Genomic DNA, 16,088 nt, shown 5'->3' on the forward strand with positions numbered 1-16,088 from the left:
GTCTGCCATATGAGGTAAATAAATTGTATCCCAAATACCTGCAGCTGTAAAACCTAAATTGTGCATCTCCCATGTCCTTTTCTCTTCACAGTACAAACCAGCATTTGAGTGTTGGGAGCTATTAGGTCCTTAAGGAAAACAACTTCCCAGGTAGACCATCCATCAGGGTCACAAAAGCAGCAGTATCGTCAAGGCCTCTGCCTCCGGGGTCTGGCCTGCGTGCAGAGCAATTACTGAGGTGGAGGGTGAGCTGAAGCCCAAGCATCTTGTTTCCCCCCTGTCCCAACGGGGAGGCAGTCAGTAGGGAATTTCAGGAAGCCTCCTTGTCTCAAATGCAGCTTATGTTAAATGGGGTCCGGTGCATCCTGTTTTGCCCTGGGTAGCTCTGGCTTCCTGTTGTGGCCCCCAGACTCCCACCAGAGCAAGACAAGAGACAGTAGTGAAGGATCCCCTGAAGTTCTGTTGACAGAACACAGGAAGACCATCGTGAAAAATGCCCAGGGTTGATAGTTTTTAGCTGCCAGCGGAATGCTGTCAAGTAGCCCATCTGTTAAAATATTGAGCACCTAGTAAAGCAAAGCTTTTTAAACTGAAGGTTGCAATTCATTAGTGGATTGTAGAATCAGTTTAGAGGGTCATGAATAGCAGTTTTGTAAAATAAAATAGAAAATACCACAGTGCATTCCAAAGGTAAGACTGATACCATTACTTGTAATCTTTGGTTCAATGTGTATGTCTCTCTGTGCACATGTGTGTGTACTGGCTGAATGTAAAATGTGTTTCTTACTGTAGGTCAATTTAAACAAACCGTTATGGGCTCTAAAACCAGGACGAGAGTGGGGGGAGCGAATGGGCAGGGTGCAGACTTCAAGGTACTCACTCTCAGGTACTTACCTCCACCTGTGCGCCCCCAGGCTCTTTCCTCACCTCACCCTGATCGCAATTCCAATGAGCATTTTGGGGACCTCAAAATTTGATCCATGAACTCTACCGAAGTGTTTCATCAATTTGGGAAGATGATAGTGGTTCTCCTGAAACCCTAGTGTTACAGCAGCCTCAGTTAAGATGGGACTGAAAACCCACCTAGAGGACTTCTGGGAAGACGGCAGAGTACGAGGCCCCTAAACTCGCCTTGTCCCATAGACACAACTAGTAACAGCCACATCAGAGCCTCCAACCCAGAAAACCACCCAAAGATGGGCAAAACAGACTTTCCAGTTAACTCTCGAGAGAAGGATGTATCAAAAAGGTGGGAGGGGTGGAGGCATGGTCAGGAACCGAACTCTGGAGAGACTAACCACAAACAAACAGGAGAAACACCACAAGCACCCGAGAACAGACTGGGGGACCTGTGATGGAAGATGGCTTTGAAAACCAGTGGGTCTCAAGTTTGCGAGTTTTTAATAACCAGCTGGGCTTAACTCCAGCTACTTTAAAAATCAGTGGCTCAGCTCCTGGAGAGCCGAGGGGGATAGGAAATAGTCCTCAACAAGCCTGCCGAGATACAGCATAAAGGCAGCAGTTTGAAAAGCACCTGGGGTGTGTGCGCAGATTGATTTACTCATCTCAGAATGGGTGCTGGAGAGACAGGGATCTTTAGGAGACTTCTCCAAGAACAATAGCCAGCTGGTGCCATTGCCTCCACTCCCACCTGGACCACCTGCAGGAAACCGGGTGAACACTCTCTCCACCACCCTCACCAACACCACGCACCCTGCCCCCGTGTTCTCCTATAGACTTGCCCCATGCAGACCACCTCAGTTGGCAGGACTCCCTCCAAAGCGGATCTTGCCAGGCCTTCTAGAAGCAGCCCTGGCAGGGACTGTTGCCTCTGCAAAGTGACTCCTGCCCCGCAGAGAGGGGAAGATAATCACACACCCCAGTACACTCAGCCGCAGCAGCCAAACCTTACAACCAGCGGTACAGGGTGAGTGCCCTACGGATCAATGCATCTGCAGCTCTGGCAGGCATCTGGCCTGACTGCCAGCCCTGCCCACCAACAAAAGCCTCTCTGGACAACATGGGGAGAGCACCCTACAGCTGAGTGTGACAGCAGCCCTCAGCCAGGAGGAGAGAGAAAAGGGGGCAGAAAATTGATTTTAAGAAATAGTAGTTGAAAACTTCCTGAATCTGGGGAAGGAAGCAGATGTCCAGATCCAGGAGATAGGGAGAGCCCCCAACAAAATCAGTCCTAAGGAGGTCCACACCAAGACATGTAATAATTGGCAAAAAATAGTGACAAAGAATTTTTAAAGCGGCAAGAGTGAACAGTTAACATATAAGGAAAACCGCATAAGACTGTATCAGCTGATTTTTCAACAGAAACATTGCAGGGGCCAGAGGGGAGTGGCATGATACATTCAAAGTGCTGAAAGGAAACAAAACAAAACTTGCAACCAAGAATACCCTACCCAGCAAGGCTATTATTCAGAATAGCAGGAGAGATAAAGCACTTCCCAGACAAACAGAAGTTAAAGGAGTTTATCACCACTAAACCAGCCTTACAAGAAACACTAAAGGGAATTCTTTGAGTGAAAAGGAAACACCATAATCAGGAGTAAGAAAATTATGAAAGGAAAAAATTTCACAGATAAATACAAACATAAAAGTAGATCAATCACGTATAAAACCAGTACTGAAGTTAAAGCACAAAAGCAGTAAAATCAATTGTATCTGTAAAAATCAGTCAAATGGTTCACAAAATAAGATGTAAAGTACGACATCATATACATAAAACATGGGGTTGGGGGGCGAGTCAAAATTTAGTGCTTTTAGAATGATTTCAAACTTAAGTGACCGTCAACTTAATATAGACTGCTCTGTGCATGGGATGTTATATATCAAACTAATGGTAACCACAAATCAAAAACCTGTAATAGATATGTAAAAATAAGGGGAAAGGAATCGAGGCATATCACTAGAGAAGGCTATCAAACCACAGAGGAAGAGATTAAGAGAAGAAAGGAACAGAGAAGAACTAAAACAACTGTAAAACAAGTAACAAAATGGCAATAAGTATTTATTTGAGAGAATGAGAGCAAGCACAAGTGGTTGAGGGGCAGAGGGACAAGCAGACTCCCTGCTGAGCAGGGAGCCCGACATGGGGCTCCATCCCAGCACCCTGGGATCACGACTTCAGCCAAAGGCACACACTTAACCAACTGAGCCACCCAGGCACCCCAATAATTACTTTGAATGTAAATGGACTAAATGCTCCAATCAAAAGACATGGGGTGACTTAATATAAAAAAGCAAGACCCATTTATATGCTACCTACAAGAGACTTATTTCAGACCTAGACACATACAGAGTGAAAGTGAAAGGATAGAAAAACATTTACCATGCAAATGGAAGTGAAAAGAAAGCTGGTGTAGCAATATTTATATTGGAACGAAAAGACTTTAAAATCCACAGTGTAACAAGATACAAAGAAGAGCACTACATATGATAAAAGGAACAATCCAGTAAGAGTATATAACAACTGCAAACATTTATGCACCCAACATGGGAGCACCTGGGTATATAAAGCAATATTAACAGACATAAAGGAAGAAATTGGCAGTAATACGAAAATAGTAGGGGACTTGAACACCCTACTTACGTTGATGCATAGATTATCTAGACAGAAAACCAACAAGGAAACAGTGGTTTTGAATGACACATTGGGTCACATGGACCTAATAGATATATTCAGAACATTCCACCCAAAAACAGAATACACATTTGAGTGCACGGAACATTGGAACATTCTGCAGAACAGATCACATGTTAGGCCACAAAAGAAGTCTCAACAAATTCACAAAAAGGTTGGAATGATAACAGGCATCTTTTCCAACCACAAAGGTATCAAACTGGAAATCAACCACAAGAAAAAATCTGGAAAGAACACAGATACATGAAAGCTAAATAACATGCTATTAAACAACAAATGGGTCAGTCAAGAAATCAAAGAGGAAATCAACAAATACATAGAGACAAATGAAAATCAAAACACAATGGTCCAAAATCTTTGGGATGCAGCAAAAGCTGTTCTAAGAGGGGAGTTTATAGCAACACAGGCCTACCTCAAGAAGTAGGAAAAATCTCCAACAACCTAACCTTATATCTAAAGGAGCTAGACAAAGAAGAAGAAAGCCCAGTAGAGGAAGCAAAGGTTAGAGCAGAAATAAATGAATAAAGACTAAAAAAATGGAACAGATAGAATCAGGAGCTGGTTCTTTGAAAAGATCAAGAAAATTGATAAATCTTTCTCCAGATTCATCAAACAGAGAGGACTCAAATCAGAAATGAAGGAGAAAGAACAACTGATACCACAGAAATACAAAGGATAAAAAATTATGAAAAATTATATGCCAACAAATTGGACAACCCAGAAACCCAACCTTCCAAGACTGAATCAGGAAGAAATAGAAAATTTGAATAGACCACTTACTAGCAATGAAATTGGAAGGCAGTTTTGCTCACCACTATACCATCAACAATGCTACTAGTAATGACATTGAATCAGTAATTTAAAAAAACAAAACAAACTCTCAACAAGGGGCGCCTGGGTGGATCAGTCTGTTAAGCATCTGACTCTTGATTTCGGCTCAGGTCATGATCTCAGGGTTGTGATATCCAGCCCCGCATGGGCCTCCATGCTGAGCGTGGAGCCTGCTTAAGATTCTCTCTTTCCCTTCCTCCTTGACTTGCACATGCACAGGTGCTCTGTCTCTTAAAAAAAATAAAAAAATTAAATTAAAAATAAACACAAAAAACAACTCTCAACCGAGAAAAGTCCAGGACCAGATGGCTTCACAGGTGAATTCTACCAGTTAAAGAGGAGGGGTGCCTGGGTGGCTCAGTTGGTTAAGCATCCAACTCTTGATTTTGGCTCAGGTCATGATCTCGGGGTGGTGGGATGGAGCCCTGAGTCAGGCTTTATGCTCAGAGGGGAGTCTGCTGCTCTCCCTTTGCCCCTCCCCCTGCTCATGCTCTCTTTCTAAAATAAATAAATCTTTAAAAAAATATTAAAAGTAGAATTACCATGTGATCCAGTAATATCACCACTGGGTATTTACCCAAAGAAAATGAAAACACTAATTTGAATAGATATTTGCACTCCTATGCTCATTGCAGTATTATTTACAATAGCCAAGATATGCACGCAACCCATGTCCACTGACAGATGGATAAAGAAGATGTGCTATATATGTACACAATGCGGTCTTAGCCATAAAAAAAAGAATAAAATGTTGCCGTTTGCAGCAACATGAATGGACCTGAAGGGTATACTGCTAAGTGAAATAAATCACTCAGAGAAAGACAAATAGCATATGATTTCACTCATATGTGGAATTTAAGAAACAAAACGAGCAGAGAGATACTTAAATACAGAGAAAGGGGAGGTGGGTGGGGAGATGGGTGAAAGAGATAAAGGGGATAAACAGTACACTTGACGAGTGCTTAGAAGTGTATGGAATCATTGAATCATTGTACTGTACACCGGGAAATATGATTGAACCCTAGAGAACCCGCCACCTAGAGCGCTGAGGCACAGGGACTCCCGAATTCCAGTAAACATCTAAGTCCTCCTGTAAGTCCTGAAGGCTTTTTCTTTCCTGTTAATAACCTTTCCATATCCAAACATTTTCAGGAATTTCATTCTCCAAACTGTTTTTGGATTGTAAGGATTTCACAGGTAACACTGGCCGACTTAATGCTCAAAAGAATCCAGGTGTACTTGCTAAGGGGCGATAGACACTGGCAAGCCATGCCTCACCTGCAAGGTCACTTCGGGGATCTTTCCAGTACAAGTAGAATGTGGAAGTATAATCAAGACTCACAGTTTCTATGAACTGTTAAAGGGAAGGAAAGCCATATATCTAAAATTTATACTAAAACAGCTTTAAGAATTTTTTGTTTTAACCGATTTTTACACTTGAGGTTTAGCAGGATATGCTTTATGAAGAAGTATTTCCCTTTTCCATTTATCTGTCATGACTAATAAAATGGGACCGTGGTTAGTATACTTAGGAGTAACACTGGGCTAACTTTCTCCATGTCGCGATGAAATAATACCCAAGGTGCTTAGCATGTTGCTAACACACAGGCAGATAGGGGCTGAGGCTTCACGTTATTATCCGGAAGGGAGGACCGAGGCCATTTGACAATGCCTCTGCTTTGCCAAGTGCAAAATACTTCACATGTTGATTTGTGTCTGATTTAAAAGGATGGGGCCATTAGTAAGTCTGGTTGAGGCAGCTCCCATTCTTATCCATCAGTCTTAGTGTCTGGAGTTATGCCTGACATCATACATTTAGTAGTATCAGCTTGGAATTAGAGTGAGTTTGGTAGAAAACTGGAATCTTGGAAGGAATCTGGTTTTCTCTGCCAGTAATGGCCAATCCAATAGTAATGTCCCAGTGCCCTGGCCTTTTCTCTTTGTTCGTTTTCCCTCGGGTGTACAGCACGCACACAGAGGTTTTATGAGAGAATGTCTTTCATTTACCTGAAAGTATCCATGTCCAGATTCTTAGAGTGGGCACCATCCCTACTCCTCCTTCCTAATCACATCCATCCACCCCCTGATTTCTCCTTACTGCCTTTTTATTGAAAGGCTGAGAGTACTTAATGGGAGATGTCAAAATTCTAAATTAAAGTATTTCATTAGAAATGTTTACTGAAATAATAGACCGGGAAGAAAGCCTTTAGTTACAAGATAGTGGTCTTTCAGAGATTACAGCCTGCCATTTCTTTGTACCTTCCAAATGTGACATGGGTTTACAATTTTTATCTTTTTCTGTCAGCCTGGAATAGCAGGATTATCTGGGGGTTTTCTCCTCGGCCATTTCAGCCCATCGTCAGAGCACACATCAAACATGGGATTAGCCAAAATATAGCAAAGGACAGTTAATTATGGGATGTGTGTATGTGTTACAAGCACTGATGAAGCATTTAGCACAGTTCCTGACCACACGAAGTAAATTCTCAGTTATCAAGCAATACTAGCAGTTGACCTCAACTAACAGCCATCAAATTAGTAGATGACATCTGCCTAATAATAAGGTACCAGCCTGACAGTTGATTTTAATCAGGGCTGTTGCCCCCTGGAAATTAGAACCATATCAGTACTTTATAGATTGCCTCAGTCAAAATACTCAGTGAAGCTTGTTTACTTACTTGTACCAAGGTTGGTTGACTGTTTCTAGGATGCATTTACTTCACAAACACCACCAAACCAGTAAGAGCGGAGAACTTAGCAGGAGGTGTACTTCGAGAGTCCCGTGGTCACCAGTGAACTAGGGGGCACACTGACAGAATTCAGTCCACAGCCCTTTGCAACCCTGATCTTAGGAAATTGTCCTCCCTAAACAGAAATGCCGTCGTGTGGTTTCTAAACGGGGTACGGATGATCTAACCTCTTCCACACTGATTGCAGCTAGGAACAGACATTAGGCCTAGATTTATTTTACCGCCTGACGCAGCCTATTTCTTTTCGTCACAACAATTAATTTCAGTCTCTATGAGTCCATTACTAAGTCTGAGAATTCTTTCTAAAAATAAAAATGGGGACTTAATAACCCTCTATCACCCAATGTCATAAATAATGATTTTTCTGTCCTTAGTATAACTCAACAATGGGACACACGAGTCGGAGAGTTCAATTACGTCAGCACATTAGTTTGATTTGGGTTTTTGTTTTTTGTTTTTTGTTTTTTTTAAATGACTGTAAAATATTTCCTTGTCTCACAGGCAAGACTCGGAAGCCTGGCCTTCTCTCTGTCAAGTCGTCAACAGAGTCCAGCTTAAAGTCTTTCAACAGGAATCAGCTGGGCAACTACCCAACCCTGCCTTTAACCAAGTCGGGGGACGCACTGAAGCAGGGGGAGGAGGGCTGGTTGGGCAGGGGCCTGCCCCCTCACGCTTCCAAGTGCTGTGACCAGCCCTGTGGGACTGGTCTCAACAAAAACCGAAGAAGCCTCCCTGTTTCCATCTGTCGGAGCTGTGAGACCCTGGAGGACCCCCAGACCGTGGAAACTTGGCCCCGATCCCATTCCCTGGATGACCTTCAAGGAGAGCCTGCTGCTGAGAAGGATGTGCCTGGCGAGGTGACAGACCCCTCCCCTCAGATTGTACCGCAAGTGCCACAAAAGACAACCCCCTCCATCGCGAAGGTTCAAAGCCCCGGACGAGATCCTGCTGTTGACACTGCACTGCTACTGACCCAAAGCAAGAGATTTTCTGGACCTCAGAAGACGGCTACTAAGAAACCGGACGGCTCAATCACAGCCTCGTCCCGTGGCACGTCACCTCCTCCGTGTTTGCCCAGAAACTACGATGCTCAGCCCCCTGGAGTTAAACACAGTTTAACAAGGACGCCTCTTGAGGGCCACAGGAAAGGACTCGATTTCGAAGGAACCTATCACCCCCCGGGCACCAAAGAAGGCTTAGATGCCGAGCAGAGGGGCCCCGAGGCGAGAGTGCAGGCCAAGCACCCCGCCCAGCCTCCGCCTGTCCCTGCCAAGAAAAGCCGAGAGCGCCTGGCCAACGGACTCCACCCTAGCCTTCCTGGCCCCGACACGCCAAGCCTTCCCATGAAGAAAGGCAGCCCCAGTGACTGTCACTCACCTCAGGCTTCCAGGCCTCCCTCAGGACAGGAGCCTGGCAGCCCACCGAGCGCACGGCCACCGCCCTGGCTGTCCGAGCTCCCGGAGAGCACAAGCCTCCAGGAGCATGGCGTGAAGCTGGGCCCGGCTCTGACCAGGAAGGTCTTCTGCGCTCGGGGAGTGGATCTGGAAATGCTCACAGAAAACAAGTTACAGGCTGAAGGCATCGATCTCACTGAGGAGCCCTATTCTGATAAGGTACCAAAGGCCTTACGGGCCTCTGCTGCTTTAAGTCAGGCAGCCGGGTGAGAACCGCACAGCTGCCCCACAGAGCTGGCCTGGTGGCAGGGGCCCCTTTGACGGTGGGGTGGGGCGGGGCAAGACAGGAGCCCCGAGCTGGGCCCTCTGCTGCCAGGCGCTGGGATGAATGGGAGCCACATCCAGATGAAACCCAAATACAGCCTTGGACTTTTCCTTTCTTTCCTCTTTCTGCCCCCCCCCTTTTATTGCTTATTTTTAATTTAATTTTTAGCAGCCATATTTTACAGGGAGAGCTATCAAAGAGTACTACAACTGGTTCCAGAAGGGGCTGGCTTAGTGAACAGACCTAAATTGCAGTTTCCATGTCTTACTGAACCTGTATGTTTGTAGATGTTAACAAATCCCCATTTCATTTCCTATTTGTAAAATGGGATTAATAATAACTGCATAACTACCTTCTGCGGTATTATTAGGAGCAAATAAATGTGAACACACTTGGAAAATTACAGAACCCTTTTCAGATGTAATTATATCGTATAGTTATCTATATGAGTAGTGGGGGGAATGATTATAATGAGATCTCCCACTGTACCAAAAACACCAAGAAAACTCATTTAAACTCATATAATGAAAACTCATTGCTTATTTGAAAGAAAAAAAAAAAGAGTAGATCTGCCAATACCAAAATGATTTGGAAGACAAATGATAATAGATGTAGCTCTGCATTATTCCCAGAAATGTGTATTCTGTGATAATGCATTCCTGGGAGTCCTTGTTATAAAATTTTTTGACCACAAATGCCTTACAATACGATCCTCCACCTCTTGCCCCCCCTCTTCGATATTTAGTGAATAAACCCCTCAGAATGGAAAGTGGTGAGAACTGTACTCTATAGTAACTGCTGGCCTAGGGCCTGGCGGTATAAAAGAGATCTCGCAGCGCGGACAGACTACCTGTGGGGCGCAAGTCTGCCCTTCTCCTGGGAAGTTTAGGACACTGTCTTCGGTACCACTGTGCAAAATGATCCACTGAAGTGAGGTGAGGTCCTTGGCTCAAATAACACAAGATGATTATGTTCTGCTTTACTTACGTTTCAGAACATTTCCCTAGAGCTCATCAGAATCAGATCAAAATGGAAACATATTCTAAAACATCCATCCTGACTAGATATACTCATTTCAAAGGAAAACTTTTGGTGATACTTGTCAGTAGCTACCTGTGTCTTATCCTACCTTGTGTTTGCTGTTCTTGAAGAAATAACTCCTTGCAACCCTTGATGGCACGTTTCTGTTCCCCTCTGCAGCACGGCCGCTGTGGGATTCCTGAAGCCCTGGTGCAGAGATACGCCGAAGACTTAGATCAGCCCGAGAGGGACGTTGCCACCAACATGGACCAGATCCGCGTGAAGCTACTGCGGAAACAGCACCGTATGGCGGTGAGCGGCTGGCACTTGGGGTCTCCCCTGGCTCGGCTTTTGAAGTCCATTTAGTTAGAGTGCTGACTGATGAGCGTGCTGGCAAGCCCCAAGTAGCCCTGGGCTCAGTGCAGCTATCCAAAGGAGACACCTGGCGGGGAAGGAAAACATATTCAGCCTACAGAGTTTTAAAAATACAGTTTTGGAGAGAAGGAAAAAGGAGAATGATCCATAATCCTGGCACTATGAAAAAGTTTTTAAAAATCTGTCCAGTCATTTCTTTGCACATACAATAGTAAATGTACAGTTTTGAAACCTGTTTTCAGTTATCAGATCATGAATCTGTTACTAAACATTCTTTTATCAATATGTCAAAATGCTCTAGTAAATGTGCCCTCATTTAGCCAATCCTATATTGTTGAAACATTTAAATTTTTCCCGAACTTACTATTTCAAAGAATTTAGTAAAGAACTCTTGTTAAATATATAATAAATCTTTGTAAACTCCCAAGGTTAATTTCTGAGTATATATTCCTTAAAGGGGGTTTGCTTACACAAGCCTGCCCAAATCTCAAGGATTTGCATACTACAAGTAGATGACCTTCCTCAAAGATGAGCACTTCGTCTTCTCAGAAGTCAAGTGTAAATCTCCATTTTCCTGCCCTAGCCAACACTTGGTATTATTGTGTTTTAATTTCTTTAGAACTACATTGGTAAAATATTTAATTTTCTGGTTAATGCAGATTGAAAGTACAGTGGAAAATCTGTTTTATAAAAACTCTACCCACGGAGTATAAAAAACGCTACCCATTCTGCTGCACTACCGCCCAGGCCTGCCTTTGGAATCACGTAGGGATTTACTTGAAGAGCAGATCACTAGGAGACAAAATAGCAGAGTATAGAAATGCTTATAGTTTGGAGACTTGGACACATAATTAGGGTTATATCTAATTCCAAGTACTTTCTAGAACCTGAAAAACTTCCTTGAAGATATCTCTTAGCTTTGAGAAGCTGAGAAAGCATTCTTGAGGCTACTGGTGGTCTCTGACATCTCATGGCATGAATGCTGTCTAATAGTCTGGCAGTGTATTTGAGTCATGTTCCTTTTAGGTATATAAGGAGCCCTCCAGCAGCCTATGTCAGGTCTTTATAAAATTGCTTTCTTTCTTTATCCAGATCCCAAGTGGTGGACTCACAGAAATCTGTAGAAAGCCCCTCTCTCCCGGATGCGTTTCGTCTGTGTCAGATTGGCTGGTTTCCATAGGTCTGCCCATGTACACCAGCGCCCTCACTGAAGCTGGGTTCAGCACACTGGGCCAAGTGCCTTCTCTGTCCCACACCTGCCTTCAGGAGGCCGGCATCACAGAGGAGAGACACATAAGCAAGCTCGTGTCTGCAGCCAGACTCTTCAAACTGCCACCAGGTCCTGAGGCCATGTAGCCAGGCCCCTCACGGAGCTCCCTGGACCAGAGCCACCCTTTCACTGTGCTTGTGCTAATGCAGTTCCTTCTCCTCGGGACATGCAGACCAGATCCAGAAAAAGGCCTAGTGTGCGGCCACGCAGAGCATGGAACTGGCACAGGACTGAGGACCCTCTCTTCTCCAGAAAAGCCCCCTCGAGGAAATTGGTGTGGTTCTCTTTGCCCCCCAAAGAAAAGACAAGCACTTATTTTTATTTTCAGAACACAAAAGAACCAGGATGCCAACTTGCCACACATGCTGTGCCTCCAGTCTGTCTTGGTGTGCTGGGAGAGGGCTGGGAGCAGAGGGAAGGGCAGCCTGTTCGGTTTCTGGTAACGCCCTTGCCCTTCCATCTGTCACCCTGCACGATACCTGAGGGCCAGACGGGCTTTAGCTAGGCCAAAGTAACAGACTCGGGAGTTCATTGTACACTATTGACCATGCCTGTTTGTTCAAAAATGAGAAAATCTGGCTGCACTAGGGAAAAAAAATCCTATTCTAAGTAAACAAGAGACATTTTAATAATTGCTTTCCAGCAATCAGCTTTTATTTGCCTTAATATAAGCTTTGAAGCAGTTATCCTAGTGTTCACTACCCTGTAACCATAGTTTCCAATCTTCAGCTTAGACTGCCATCTAACACATGTGAGATGTTTTCAGCAAAAAAAAAAAACAAAAAAAAAAAACCAAACACAAAAAAATGGGCTTTTCTAATTACCTCCTTCTAACATGGCTTATTTTGTAGGGGTGTTTATCAGGCACAAACTTCACATTGGCTTTCAGTTTTTACACTAACTACAAATCCAGTAAAAAGCTATCATCTTAAATTCAGAGATCAGGCGTGTATGTGAGTGTGCATGCATGTGCGCGGGTGAGCGCGCGTGTGTATAGTGACTACCTTCATTTTAATCAGTTTCATTTTGTTTACCACATTGGTCATCGTGCTGCAGTATTGACTTGGACTCCTGACCACGTCCGTCCCAAAATTCAGTTGTCAGCTAACAGATCAGCTTTGCAAGGTCATTGTAAGGTGGTTGAATATTTCAGAAAGATGTTTTTAAAAGGGAAGCAATTTATAAGATATTTTAAAAGGTTTTTTTTTTTCTTTCCACTTTTATAATTCAGAGATTGTTTTCCTTCCCTATTGGGATAATTCTTTTAATTCAGATAAAAGTTCATTTTGGAGCCAGACAAACCACGGTAGCCATGTATTAAGCATTTGCATATTTTCAGTTGTTTTCCAACTGACTGTAGCATTTTCCATCCTCTTTTAGTCTGGTGTCTGATTTTTCCAGCACATAGAAATTTAGGCAACTAAATTAAGGTTCGTGTTGCTTACGACATGAATTTCCTTTACATTCTTAATCATGAGGACTATTTTAAGCACTGAATGTGATCATTTACAATGGAAACACTTTGAACACAAAGCCTTGATCAAAAGCTCTTAAACATTTCATCTTCTCATTAAAACAATTTCCCTCGGGGGAAAAAGAAGTGATTTCATTCCTTACAAAGCCATCTTCAGCATTTGCTCTCTGTACTTGGATCCATGTTTCTGAGGAAAAGGATATTCTCAGGTAATATATTTTTTCATGCTTTGGTACACCTTTAAAAAATGTCTTCAACAATAATATTCACCTTCTATAAGATGTCATGTGAAGTAGTTGTAGAAATGCAGAATAAAAAGCTAAAGCTGCCAATTTTCTACTGAAATCTTAAGAACAGCCCATTTTGCCATCTTGGGTTGTGCGCACAGCCCTCGTGGAACATAACTTGGCTGCAGGGCTCTCCTGTGACCACGCCGTGGAAATGTGGCTCTCATGCTGTGGTGGACATGGGTGCGGGGACACACACTCTTCATCCTGCTGCCTAGTGCCTTGGCCTGACATTCCGCGATCGTGCTCATTGTTGAAGGTGACCACACACAAGTCACGCAATAGGGAATAAAGGAGGAGAAGAAACCTTATGTGATATTTCCCAGTGTTAGTTCATTTGCAGTGTAAGATTTTCATTTCGGTAAAAGTGGCACCAGAAAAGGGAACGTTTCTGAAGTTGAGTTTTTTTGAGAATGCCAAACCATATTTTTGTCACTCTTTGGAAGTCATTGCCTTTGCATAGAAAAATCAAATTCAGGGACCATGAATGATTTTCAGTGGGAAGATCTTCCTAATCAAAGGAGTCTGATGGGGTTTTTACTTTATTGTGCTTTAAAAAAAAAAAAACACAAAAAACAAAACTTTTTTATTGTTAGTATTTGTTTGGTCTTCTTTTGCTTTAAACTTTTAATTTGATCCTAGAAAAGCCTGAATGTTTGTGTGTGACATTTGACTAGGGTGGTTTAGGGGCCGCCTGTCAGGAGACAGGTGTTAGGCATCAGCAATATCCAATTTTAATCAGTTGCACTTGGTACAGAATGTTGAGGAAGGGTGAAAAGTGTAGTCTTTGGAAAGCACAAAAGAAACCTAGAAAGGCAGTTTGGCTCAGGTAGCTACACATCCGTTGTGTGTAACTTTTACTTTAAAGCTGTCTAGAAGAAATGCAGCCAGCCCCAACCACTATTTACATTCCCAGATAACCAAGAAGCAGATAGATTTTCATGGCCTTCCCTTAGCAGCCCTTTTCTCTGTCCTGATCCCTGGTGTGGGTGAAATTGGAAATTACTAGTCTATTGCAAACCAGCTCCTGACATAGCAAAATTTGCTTTCATTACTGCAGCAAAAGAACTCAGTTCACCAAGTCAATGCTGCATGTGTGTACTGTATTATTTTCAGAAAATATAGTGAGTCCGAGTTATCTTGATTTTAAATTGATAAAACAAACTGTCAAGCAAGTTATATAACAACTAACAACATTGCACTTTCTGTATATGAAATCAATATTTAAATAACTTATTTTTCTCCATTGCTGTTCTTAAACATTGTAAGTAGCTGTAATATACCAGTCCCAATATGTCCTTGCGATTGCTTCAGCCCAGGAAAGTTGTGTATTGTTTTAAAAATTGTAAAAATTATTGTGATGATTCATTTAGCAAAGAGAAAGGTGGACAGAAGGGTTTTCCTATGTATCAAAACTTGTCTATAATTATGTCATCTATGTACCTAGAAAAAAATAAATTTCTTCAGTTGACTATGCCTCTTTTGTTGTTCCTTGGTATTTCAAAGATGAAGGGAGTAGAAATGAAAGGTAATTTATGAAGTGTATACAAACATTTGTAGACTGCCACATCACCAAGACTCGCTGACATTCTCTTGGCCAATTTATTGTTTTTCCCAAATATTGCATAATCAAATCCTATAACCACAGCATCTGAGACCAGAAGGAATTTTGGAAGTCATCTGTAGTCTAAGCCTACCAACTTTCAAATGAAAAGCCCGAGTCCATGTAGGTGGTTGACTCACCCAGTATTACACAGTTAAACAGCAGAAAACCCAAACCTTTGAGAGAAAAAAATCTAGGTTGGGATATTACAGAAATTGATTGACTTGACAAAAATCATTTTTCAATATTGGTATATCACAACCGATACAAAAACTTTTAATTGGGAAGGGCTGTATAATAATTTTGCATGGGTAATACCCATACTTGAGATTTAAAAAAAAAAAATGACCCTCTCCCTCCCAGCCACCTATTTGTCATCGCAGGTGAACAGGATCACCTGTGTTAGCACAGCTTTTCAGAACTGCTCCAAGTATTTACAAATATAACGGCTTATGCATTTTTCCATACAGGAATGACGGCATATACTTCACACTTCACCTTGATTTTACATTCAGTGTATCCTGGGAGATCTTTCCATGTCATGACTCCTCTATCCTCTTAAAGGCTGCATAACATTCTCTTATGCCAATAATTTAATCACCACTCAGTGGAAGGACAATATCTTGCAGTTACAAAAAAGCTGTTAGGAATACCCTTGTACCTACGTCACTAATGCGGAATTGTGTTAAAATTTCGTGTAGTTTAGATTTTGATAGAATATTTTAAATCCACTGGTGGATTTTATTAAAGGAAGCTTTACCATGATAGGTTTTATTTATAAATCACTGTTTTACTCTGCGCCCCCTAATCCATTTTGTAAATGGGGATATTTCACATACTGTTAGTGTGGGGGTTCATCTGAAGTGCATTGTTTTAAAGAACTAACCGTAAGGTTACTTATCTCAGACTCCTAAAATTCAACCATTCAATTCAAAAAAGATGCTTCTTTCTTGTGACTCCATATGTGGATACTCAGGTTGCGTTCACTTAGAAGTTACAAAGCACGTGCATTTGGTTAGGGAATGGAGAAAACATAAGAGTGGTGGTCATTTTTAACCACAGGAGCCATTCTGGAGACCTCAGAATGATGGCTTTCTTACTCTTAGC

The 16,088-nt window shown here is 42.6% G+C and overlaps 1 protein-coding gene across 6 annotated transcripts in view; it reads left to right on the plus strand.

The window, feature by feature from the left end:
* Nucleotides 1-14,854, plus strand: part of SASH1 (SAM and SH3 domain containing 1) — a 242,493-nt gene extending 227,639 nt beyond the window's left edge. For all 6 annotated transcript variants that reach the window (XM_034669264.1, XM_034669262.1, XM_034669263.1 and 3 more), the window contains 3 exons: nt 7,735-8,846; nt 10,153-10,284; nt 11,440-14,854. In XM_034669264.1, the coding sequence (XP_034525155.1) occupies nt 7,735-8,846; nt 10,153-10,284; nt 11,440-11,703 (1,508 nt within the window). In that variant the 3' untranslated portion in view covers nt 11,704-14,854. The remainder of the gene's footprint in view (nt 1-7,734; nt 8,847-10,152; nt 10,285-11,439) is intronic.
* The last annotated feature ends 1,234 nt before the right edge of the window (nt 14,855-16,088 follow it).

The sequence above is a fragment of the Ailuropoda melanoleuca genome, chromosome 10 (assembly GCF_002007445.2).
Source record: "Ailuropoda melanoleuca isolate Jingjing chromosome 10, ASM200744v2, whole genome shotgun sequence".
Taxonomy (NCBI): domain Eukaryota; kingdom Metazoa; phylum Chordata; class Mammalia; order Carnivora; family Ursidae; genus Ailuropoda; species Ailuropoda melanoleuca.